Source organism: Choloepus didactylus, chromosome 9 (genome assembly GCF_015220235.1).
Source record: "Choloepus didactylus isolate mChoDid1 chromosome 9, mChoDid1.pri, whole genome shotgun sequence".
Taxonomy (NCBI): Eukaryota; Metazoa; Chordata; class Mammalia; order Pilosa; family Megalonychidae; genus Choloepus; species Choloepus didactylus.
In genome coordinates, this window is record NC_051315.1 from 28,528,860 (window position 1) to 28,541,113 (window position 12,254).

General features: G+C 36.0%; 1 protein-coding gene across 5 annotated transcripts in view; it reads right to left on the reverse strand.

Moving 5' to 3' along the window:
• Positions 1-12,254, reverse strand: part of LRP1B (LDL receptor related protein 1B) — a 1,893,223-nt gene that overhangs the window by 208,500 nt on the left and 1,672,469 nt on the right. For all 5 annotated transcript variants that reach the window (XM_037849262.1, XM_037849261.1, XM_037849260.1 and 2 more), the window contains 3 exons: positions 11,052-11,168; positions 10,817-10,936; positions 9,332-9,451 (listed from right to left, as the gene is read on the reverse strand). In XM_037849262.1, the coding sequence (XP_037705190.1) occupies positions 9,332-9,451; positions 10,817-10,936; positions 11,052-11,168 (357 nt within the window). The remainder of the gene's footprint in view (positions 1-9,331; positions 9,452-10,816; positions 10,937-11,051; positions 11,169-12,254) is intronic.

The window sequence follows — 12,254 nt, forward strand, 5'->3', positions numbered from 1 at the left end:
AACCATGTGCCTCAGTGAGGGTCTTGGCCAAAGAGGCTCCATGTTTCTGCAGGAATTTAAGATTAAGTTGCAGAGCACCATGAAGGGACAGTTGGAGATGGGACGTAAGCCTACATTCAAGCATTGAGTGATGATGCCAGCACTCCACAGTAGTCAGCAGTATAGGTTGTGCATCAGACCAACCTTTCAGCAGAAACTGATGAGGTTCTAGTGAATGTGTGGACAGGAGGTCTTTCATCCTTCTCATGCTGGCGTGAAGACACATAATCCCACACCTCTAAATATTTAAGAAGAGAGATACTGTAATACCATGTGCTAGAAAATTTAAAATCTGACTCACAGCAGCCTCCCCCAACAAAACAGCAACAATAATAACACACACACACACACACACACACACACACACACACACAACCAGTCACATAGCAGGGTAGTGGCACTTGAGGATGTTCATACAATTTGTATGCAAATCAAATAAATAAATTTATCTATATTTAAATTCAGGAAGTACTGATTAAAACAATAAACAGATGCCTTAACTAAATACTTGTAAGTGGGTATTGTTTTCCAAAATGTGGAATTTAGTACATCATGCTTTATAACCATCTATAACCACATCTATAACCACAGAACTACCCCACCCCCAGATTATCTTGAAATCTTGGAACTAAGTTTTGCTAAATGTTATGTAAAGTATAAGTTAATAAAACTTTTGAAAATAACAAAAGTAACTAAATTCAAATAACATGACTTAACCAGGCTCTCCATCCTAAGTATAATTTAGGTTTATACTGACTGGAGGATTAGTAGATCCTGCCTTGGGATGTTGTCACATCGGCATGAAATAAACTTTCTTTCAAGGAGTTGATTATAACCCCTAAACGGATAGGGAACTGAGACTTCATCATGTTTACTGCACAGGTTGCATGCAATGTTTTGTGCTTGATTCACAAATGAATGTTTAATAAATGTAATGTAAAAATAACTGTCAGTAGAGAAATGAGTTAATAATTTGTGGTATGCATATTAATACACTAAAATACTAAAAAAGGTTCAGCTTCAAAATAATATAAGGAATATGATACCATTTATGTAAACTTTAAAATCCTATATAGTATTAAATGCATATTAATGGACACATACTTATATAGTAAACATTTGTAAAATAAATAAGAACAATACCTAACCATTTCAGGAATGCTGGAAGGAATAGACGGGAAAGGATAGAGGTGGGCTTAAGCTGTTAAAATAAAGATTAAAAATTTTAAAAGATTTAATCCAAATGTTAAAAATGTATTAAAAGTTATACAAGTACTTACTGTGAAACTTTCTGAACAAGGCTGTATGTTTTAGAAATATTTTACCTCATAATATACATTTTAACGTAAAATTAAGAGCCTATTTCCTAAGCTTGAGTAGTCTGATTCAAATCTCCTTGTCAGACATTTGAGGTAAAATAAAAATATCAGTTTTTATATTCCTTTGGTTTGAATGTGCTCAGTATCATGCTGGAAAACCCAGCTGTGGACAGTAAGGCTACGGTAGGAAAGTTCCAATTCCCCTCACAAGACTGGACTGATGTGATTATAGCTAGAAAATTAATTAAAGATAATTAGTCAAACAGTGGGTTATAAACAAAGACTGCTCAAAAGCAGCAAATGAAGCCAAATTGCCTTTGAAACAAGATTCTCTTTGATGACACAGAATTCTAGATAAGGTAAAGGGATATGGGAAAAGCAGAATGTGAGAATGCAGAGAGGAACCAAGTGACAGAAAAAGAGACAGATTCTAGAGAGCTAGGTTGCAAGTGTAGAGCTGTCCAGGAGAGTCCAGAGAGAGTAACAACTGAGTAAAAGATGGAATGTTTAATAGGCATCAAGGCAACCAAAGCCAAACTACAAACTGGAGAGAGGAAACCTAACAAAAGATATAGATTCTGTAGAGAATCTAGAAGAGTAAAATTGTAGCAAACTTTAAAGTACTTTTACAAAGCAGAAGTATGAATCTAGTACAGATCTGTCAAATACCTCAATCCTCACTTAGTCTCTAATGTTGAAAATGGCAGGCAGAAGGTGACAACTTTTTGAAATTGAAATCGTGAATGGAAAATACTGGCATTGGATTGGAGTAGTCTATTTATTTTGGTCAGGCATTCAAATATTGTGTTCGTCCAATACTATAATAAATTGTTAAAAAGCTTAATAAGAATAGTCAACATCTATAATCTAATAAAATATAAATACATGTATTTATTTATTTACTTTATGGTATTATGGTATAGTTACAAAATTATATGGTATATATTTATATTGTGTGTATATATATATTTAAAGTTATTTTTTCTTTGAGAAAATAGTGAGGAAAGAATCAATAAACAAATTCAAGCAGAAAGAAGCAATTTTAGAAATATGGGTAAAAACTTGAATAGTCATTTTTCCAAAGAAGATATACAAATGGTCCATAACTATATGAAAGGATGCTCAACATCATTAGCTGTTAGTGAAAAGCAAATCAAAACCACAATGAGATACCACTTCACATACACACAAGGATAGCTATTATCAAAAACACAGAAAATAGCAAGTGTTGGAGAGGATATGGAGAAATTGGAACTTGACTGCTTTTTTGTGGGACTGTAAAATGTACAGTCACTGTGGAAAGCATATGGTGATTCCTCAAAAAGTTAACTATACAATTACCACATGACCCAGCAATTCTACTTCTATGCATAAACTGTTTAGAATTCCTTGGCTGCTCAAGCAAATACCATGCAATGGGTTGGCATGAACAGTAAAAATTTCTTAGGTCACAGTTTTGAGGCTAGGAGAAAGTCAAAATCAAGGGGTCATCAAAGCAATGCTTTTTTCCTGAAGACTGGCATTCTGAGGCTAGCTGTCAGTGATTCTTGCTTCTGGGCTCCTCTGTCACACGGCAATGCAAATGGAAGACTCTTTTAGCCCCCTCCTCTTCTGGGTTCCACTGACTTCAGCTTCTTGCTTCCCTTGGCTTTCTGTCTATCTGTCTTAATTTCATTCCACTTATAAAGGACTCCAGTAATAGGAATAAGACCCATCCTGGTTGAGTTGGGTCGTACTTTAATTGAAGTAACCTCATCAAAATGTCTTACTTCCAATGGGCTCACAGGAATAGATCAAGTTTAAGAATGTATTTTTCTGGGATACAAAGCTCTAGACCATTGTTATAGCCAAAATCAGTGAAAACAGATAGCATTAGTCATAATAGCCAAAAGGTGGAAAAAACCCAACTGTCTATCAACAAATGAATGGATAAACAAAAGTGTTTCATACACATAATGGAATATTATTTGATCATAAGAAAGAATGAAGTTCTGAGACATGCTGCAACAGGAAAGGAACTTGAAAAGATTATGCTCAGTGAAATAAGCAAGACCTGCAAGGACAAATATTGCAGGATGTTACTTATAAGAGATAGCAGAAATAGCAAATCTGTGGAGACCAAAAGTAGATTAGAGGTTATCAGGTTACCATCTATGACAGGAGGGAGGAAAAAAAGAGTGTATGTTCACTGGATATGGAGTATGTGTAAAGAAAAAGAAAAAGAAGAAGGAATTGTATAAGAAGTATTAACAATTGACAAAACAAAGTTGCAACTATTTTCCCATGACGACCATGTTAGCATAGATTTCAGTCTTCACTTACATAGGAATAGAGCTAAAAGATGATTTAAAAATATTTATGACTGTAAATCCAAATGTACCAAATGTAGATTTTATAGATTCACAAATTTAGCTATCTCAAAACTAGGTTTAATAATATGGTAAATTATGTAGGTCATTTAATTTTTAAAATGTATATCCAAAGTCTCACCAGGACTTGTGTATCTGGCTCCTCAGATTGCCATAACAAATTACCATACACTTGGTGGCTTTAAGCAACAGAAATTTATTGTCACATAGTTCTGGAGGCTAGAAGTCCAAAATCAAGATGTCAGGAGGGCCATACTATAAAAACTAGCCTGAGAAATTCAGTTTAAGGCCTTGTGAACTGATTATGAAGACTGATTCTGCAAAGTGGTAAATTGTATTTTTATGAAACTCCAATACACTGTATTGGTTGCGTGTTCTGAAGATTCAGTTATATGCCAAACAGTATTAGGAAAAACATGCTATTTGTCAATAGAGGAGGATATAAGGGAGGGGTATGGGATTCTTGTTGTTGTTGCTGTTTCTCCTTTTTAATTTTTTTTTTATTCTTTATTCTTTTTTTTTTTTTCCTCTTCTTTCTTTGTGGAAGAAGTGGAAATGTTCTCACATAGATTGTGGTGGTAAAGGAACAACCATTTGATTATACCAGGAGCCATTGATTGTTAACTAAGGATGGATTGCATGGTGTGTGAATAAAACTGTTTAAAAAATAAACCAAAAGATGCAAGTGCTGGAGAAAATGTGGAGAGATACACCTATTCACTGTTGGTAAGGAAGTAGAACGGGGCAGCCCCTCTGGAGGGCAGTGTGGTGGTTCCATAGGGGGCCAAGTATCAGCTTGCCACATGATCCTCCAGCCCCATTATTTGGTATATACTTGGAAGAAGTGAAAGAAGGGACACAAATAGGCATTTGCACCCTGGTATTTATGGCAGCATTATTCATGATTTGCAATGGATGGAGGTGGCCTAAGGGTACATACAAAGGTAATTGGAGGGGCAAATTGAATGAAGTTGTGAAGCGTGCAACTAGGTGAATGAATGTTGAGGACATTATATTGAGTGAAATAAGCCAGAAATGAAAGGACAAATATTGTAAAGCTCCACTAATATAAACTAACTATAAAGAGCAAATGTTGAGAATTGAATTCAAGAGTATATGTTATCAGGGGATAGAACGTGGACAGATAATGGGCAATCAACAATGCAGGAATACAGAATATTTAATGAGGCTTACTGTAAAGGTTCCTAGATTGTGAGCTCTTACAGCATTCACATCTATTCCTGAGTTTTAACTGTTATTTAAGAGATGTTTATAAGGTTCAAAATTTATATTCTCTGTAGAACACTATCTAATTTAACTTGTATGGTCAGCTTATTTAAACAACATAGTTACACAGAATTTAGAATAGGGAATGAGATCTTGTAACTCTGAACAGGTTAATGTAATACCCTGATACATCCCACATTATTTTAGGCAGAAAATAAAAAACATATATATACATGCAAAGTTCTCTTGAGAGACTGGGGAAAAATGTCGAAATGTTAAACTTCTCCACCTGGGGAATTCTGATATTCTAGCAAGCTTTAGGGACTCCCAATTTAATAAGTAAAGCCCCCAATCTTGGGGCTTACCCTTATGGAACTTATTCCTGCAAAGGAGAAGCTAAGCCTACTTATAATTATGCCTAAGATTACCCCCAGAAATCTCTTCTGTTGCTCAGATGTGGCCTCTCTCTCTCAGTCAACACTGCAAATAAACTCATTACCCTCCCCCTCTACATGGGACATGACTCTCAGGGGTGTAAATCTCCTTGGCAACATGGGACATGACTCCCAGGGATGAGCCTGGCCTTGGCATTGTGGAATTGAGAAAGCCTTCTTGACCAAAAGGGGGAAATGAAATGAAACAAAATAAAGTTCCATTGGCTGAGATTTCAAATAGAGTAGAGAGGTCATTCTGGAGGTTATTCTAATGCATTATACATATATATTCCTTTACATTTCTAGCATATTCAAATAGCTAGAAGGAAATACCCGAATCTGTTGAACTGTAATCCAGTAGACTTGATTTTTGATGATGATTGTATAACTACATAGCTTTCATTGTGTGACAGTGTGACTGTGGGAACCTTGTGACTGACACTACCTTTATCCAGTGTATGGGCAGAGGAGTAATAATATGATGACAAAAAATATATATAAATAATGGGTGGGGCAGATAAGGGGTTTGGGATGTTTTAGGTGTTCTTTCGTATTTTTAGTTCTTTGTTTATTTTGGAGTAATAAAAATGTTCTAAAATTGACTTTGGCAATGAATGCACAAATATATGATTATACTGTGAGCCACTGATTGTATACTTTGGATGGATTATGTGGTGTATGAATATATCTCAATACAATTGCATTAAAAATACTATTATTGCTACTGATTATACATGTACCTCACAAGTATGGTTCATTAAAAAATGGAATTTCAAAGATACTAAAGGTTTTTCATTATTTTCATTTCCATCATAAGAGGTATTTAAGGATAGAATGGAATCTAGTGAATAAGATTATCACAATTCTGTCTATGAAGACTGGAAATCCCATTTTGGTCAAAGTTTGTCTTTTCTAATCACTTACTGGATTAAATGCTTTTTGCTTCCCCCCAAAATGCTAAGTTTGGTGTATCTGCCTACAAAATAGTCTCAATTTATATTTAATAAATGTTAAAATGAATTACATGTCAATACTCTTCATTAATATCTCAATGCTGACATTTTCAAAAAATAATCAAATGCATTACAAAGTAATATGAATATACTCTCGAGTCCTGCAATGCAGAAGTCACAGACATGCCTAGCATCTATCTCCCAGTTCTTGCCTATCCCCAACCTCTACCATTTGTGTTGTGTGCAGATGTTTCAATATGTTTCCATTTTTGCAGTCCTGGGCAGATGTTAGGTCTAATGGAGCAGCCTAACCATAACTTAAACATGAAACTATGAACAAGCAGCCTCAGCTGCTTATCAGGGTGGTAACCTTCAGTAGCAGGGTACCCTCCCCTGGGTAGCAGAGGCTTGTCTCTACTCTCCTACAGGAAGTGAAGCATGCAGAGCTGCCATCTACCGATCCTAACCTGAGCAGTTGGCTTTCCCAGGAGACCAGCCACAATAGGATCTCTTCCCCTGCTCTTTTGGGTCCTTTGTGCTGTGAAAGTCACAACATGGATAACTGCTAAAAATTTCCATCTACTACTCCATCTCTCTTTCTCTCCGCAGACCTCCTTATTGCCTGAGGCAACAATATTGGAATTAAGCCAATTAATAGCTCTACAATGGCCTCTAAGAGTTCAAGTGGAAAGAAGAGTCACACACTTCTCAGCTACATGTCTCTAGCTTTATATCAAAAGCTAGGAATGCTTAAGCTTAGCGAGTAAGGCACATTGAAAGCTGAGACAGCCTGAAAACTAGGCTTCTTGTACCAAACAATTAGCCAAGTTGTGAGTGCTATGGAAAAGTTCTTGAAGGAAAAAAAAAAGTGCTACTCCAGGGAACATATAATTGATAGGGAAGTGAAGAAGCCATATTGCTCATATGGAGAAAGTTTTAGTGGAATGTAGAGACGATCAAACCAGCCACAGCATTCTCTTAAGCCAAAACCTAATCCCGAACAATCCCATAGCTCTCTTCAATTCTATGAGAGAGGTAAGGGAGCTGTAGAGAAAATGTCTGAAGCTAATAGAGGTTCATTCATGAGTTTTAAGGAAGTAAGCCATCTCCATAACAAAAAGTGCAAGACGAAGCATCAAGTGCTGATGTTGAAGCTGCAGCAAGTTATCCAAAAGATCTAGCTAAGATCATTGATGAAGGTTGGTTACACTAAACAACAAATTTTCAATGTAGATGAAACAGCCTTCTTTGGGAAAAGATGCCATCTAGGACTTTCATAGCTACAGAAGATAAGTCCATACCTTGCTTCAAAGTTTAAAAGGCAGGCTGTCTCTATTGTTAGGGGCCAATGCAAATGTTGACTTTAAATTGAAGCCTTTGTTCATTTACCATTCCAAATATCCTAGGACCCTTAAAAATAATACTAAATCTACTCTGCTTGTGGGACAACAAAATGTGGATGACTCTACATCAGTTTGCAACCTAGTTTTCTGAATATTTTAAATCCATTTTTGAGAACTACTGCTCAGCAAAAATTAAAAAAAAAAAAAAAGATTCCTTTAAAAAATGACAATGCACCTGGACACCCAAGAGTTCTGATGGAGATGTACAGAGAGATGAATAATATTTTCATGACTGCTAACACAATATCTGTTCTACAGCCCATAGATCAAGGAGTAACTTCCACTTTGTCTTATTATTTAAGAAATACATTTCATAAGGTTATAGCTGCCATAGATAGTGATTCCTCTGATGGATCTGGGCAAAGTCAATTGAAAACTTTCTGGTAGGGATTTACTATTCTAGCTGCCATTAAGAACATTCATGATTCATGGGAGGAAATAAATATATTAACATTAACAGGAGTTTGGAAGAAGTTGATCACAACCCTCGTGAATGATTTGAGGGGCACAAGACTTCAGTAGAGGAAGTAACTGCAATTGTGATGGAAATAGCAAGCAAACTAAAACAGATATGGAGACTGAAGATGTGAATGAATTGCTGCAATATCATGATAAATCTTTAATGGATGAGGTTTTGCTTCTTATGGAAGAGCAAAGAAAACGGCTCCTTGAGAAGGAATCTACTCCCAGTAAAGATGATGCAAATATTGAAATGACAAGAAATGTTTAGAATATCATGTAAACTTAGTTCATAAAGCAGAGGCAGGGTTTGAAAGGACTGACTCCCATTTTGAAAGAATTTCAAAGTTTGCTGTGGGTAAAATACTATCAAACAGCATTGCTTGCTACATAGAAATCTTTCATGAAAGGAAGAGTCAATTGATGCAACAAACTTCACTGTTGTCTTATTTTAAGAAATTGCCACAGTCGCCCCAACCTTCAGCAACTGCTGCTGTGATCAATGAGTAGTCATCAACATAGAGGCAAGAGCCTTCATCAGCAATATATTAAGATTGCTGAAGGCTCACGTGATGGTTAGCATTCTTTAGCAATAAAATCTTTCTAATTAAGGTATGTAATTTTTTTTTTTAAATAATGCTATTGCACACTTAATAGGCTACAGTATAGTGTAAATGTAGCTTTTATATGCACTGGGAAACCCCCAAATTTGTGTGATTTGCTTTATAGCAATACTTGCTCTGTTTTGTCTGGAACTGAACCCGTAATATCTCCAAGGCATGCCTGTAAATGAATTCTAGAAAATGTTTTCTTGTTTCTATTTGCCAAATGCTAATACTATGTGCTCACTCTAATACAAAAAGATGACAATCTTATCCTACCTTTTTTAGCTGTCCTTTTAGAAAAAGTTTTGGGTTATGCTAAGCAATAGTTATTCTTCCTCCTTACCCCTTTCTGCATTTTATGAAGTTGCTAGCCTGAGTTTGCTATGACTTTATGAACATGTGACAACACTTTCCCTTGTAAGACTTCAGTTTCATTGGAATTGTGTTGAAATCAGTTTCATGCTGGCCATCTCAGAGGATGACACAAATCCATAGGTAAGATCCATAGTCACAAAACACTCACCACAGTTGGCCTCATCTGATGCATCTGCACAGTCCGGATCCTCGTCACAGACCCACAGCTTGGAAATGCAGTGTTTGGTAGTTTTACATTGGAAATAGTCTGGAGAACAGCTGTTTTCAGCTTAAGAGGAAAATATCCTGTTAAAATGTTGCTTTGGAGAAGAACAGACATTTTATTTAAAAATCAATTAGACAGACAGAAAAATAAAGCAGTCCATAAAAGCATATTATCTTTTACTTAATAGGGCTCCAAATGTGAAGAGTTTCAACTTTTGCAGAAATAAAGAAGAAGAGAAATTTTCTGTAATGATACATTTGATAAAATCAGAGTTTAAAAAAAAGAATCTCTTATTTAGATATTTGGAAACCAGTTTTAAAATTTAAAAAGTTGGGCCTTTCAAAATGATTTTTTCTAGATAAAAATTAAGAATGCATATTCATGTGTTTATAAACAGAAAAAGACTAAAACTGAAAGACATTAAGTGGATGAGAAGATAAAAGGCATAGAATTAATCAAATCTCTAAAAGTTGTGTTGAATTTTTGAGAGAAAAGGTGAACATCCCAGTCAGACTGTAAACTGCATCACAAATCCTATTCAGTTTAATGGATCAGCTTTTAAAATGGCTAGCCATAAAGAACTGGTATAGACTTTATTCTGAATGCACCATCTTAATCAAATTGCTGGATGACTGCACATAATTTACTGATAAAAGTTTCAAAGGAATGAAACAAAACTTCAGTGAGACAGAAATTGTTGATAGCAGTTCTGCAGAAACCCTGAAATTTGACAGGTGCTCTGTTGTTCAGATTCTGTGTGTGTGCTTGTGTGCATGTGAGTGTGCCCACCCACTTGTGTGTATATACTGTAAAGTGTTTTGCCTTCCACTTAATGCAATTTGATTTTTGACAGATGGAAATTAAAGGTGAATAAAATTGAAGATATTTTACTATGATTCTTTCACATAGTCTGCTAAGATGCATTAAATGGATTATTGTTTACAGTTATTTATCCAGTAATTTTACTGGGTTATTTTGCCCAGATTTTGCATTTCTCATCATAAGTTAAAAATGTATTTATGGGGAAAAACATTATCTAATTGGATTGGAATTGATTTAAAGTAGCTAATTAATTAATAGAAGTGAATTAATATACCCACTTAAAATGGGCCAAAAAACAATTTATGAAAAAACCATGCAGTTATTTTTGTTGCTTATCCTATGAGAATGCATGTAGCTTCATATTTCTCATGCTCTCCAGGTAGGTTTTACAATAAAAATAACCCATGTTTTAATTTTCTCTATATTGTTTATACAGAGTTTCTTAAATAATCCATCTGATTTAGTACATATTCGTAATTATTTGACCATAATGGCTCTTATATTTTTCTGCAATGTATGATTTTATGGATCCCAATAATAATTTTTAGACAAATTTCAGTCAGGAGCTAGAAGCAAGACAAGATGGAACATTCCGAGGTGACTTACGGCAGTCTCTTTCATCTTCCTCATCACCACAGTCGTTTTGTCCATTGCATCTGAGGTTTACTGGAATACATTTCTGGTTCCTGGTACACTTGAACTGACCAGACAGACAGACATGTGTGTCTAAGAGACAGAACAAAATAAACTGTGCTGAAACCTGTGTCTGAATTTAAATCAGCACAGAAATAATCAGTTAACAAATAGATTTATGTTCTTAGTCAGGCATTTAATCACCTACCACAGTTGAGTTCATCAGAATTGTCTCCACAATCATTCTCTCCATCACAGATGAAAGCAGGCAGAGCACAGAGCCCAGTTCCACACTGAAAGCGGCCTGGCTGGCATTTAAATTCAGCTAGGGGAAAAAAAATATTGGTATCAGAGATTGGCAGACTTAGCTCATGACTTCTTAAAGAGAGCTTTCCTGACATTAAAAATATTTATTATTTTATTATATTAAACATACTCTACAGCACAATGTGAATGTCTTACACATACACACCTATTATTCAGAAGTGCAGCTAAGATATGAGCAAATTAGGTGGCCTTCAATTACATACAAACTAGCATTAAGAAGGAAGAAACTGTTAACAATATAAACCTATCTCCCAGTTTCAATGAAGTGGTATTGAGGGGCCTTGGGGATTGAATTATGTCTCTCACAAAACATATGTTCAGGTCCTGTGGTGGTTTGAAGCTGCATGCACCCCAGAAAACACGATCTTAAATCTAACCCATTCCTGTGGATGTGAACCCACTGTAGGTAGGACCTTTTGATGAGGCTACTTCAGTCAAGGTGTGACCCACCTCATTCAGGATGGGACTTAATCCTCTTACTGGAGTCCTTTATAAGAGAATGAAATTCAGACACAGAGAGAAAAAAAGCCATGGAAGCAAGAAGTTGAAAGCAATGAAACATGGAAGAGAAGGGAAAGACCAGCAGGAACTGCCATGTGCCTCGTCATGTGGCAGAGGAGCCAAGGATTGTTCGCCTCTGGGAAGGAAGCATTGCCTTGATGACGTCTTGATTTTCACATTTCCTCAGCCTCAAACTGTAAACTAATAAATTTCCACAGTTTAAGCCAACCTATTTCATGGCATCTGCTTAGAGCAGGCTAGGAAATTAAAACAGGTCCCAACCTGCAGTTCTGTGGGTGAGAACTCATTTGTAAACAGGAATTTTGAAGTGATATTAATTAAGGTGTGCCCAAACTGAATGAGAGTGGGCCTTACTCCAACATGACTGAGGTCCTTATAAGTAAAGGAAATTGAACATAGAAAGAGAAGCCACAGGGAGCTGAAAGAAACTGGAAGCCAATGGAGAAGAGAAAGGAGTAGGTGCTACCACATGCATTCCCGTGTGATGGGAAAGCCAAGGACAAAGGACCTTTGGCAGCCAGCCCCAGATGCCACAGTCTTTGGGGAGAAACCACCATCTTGC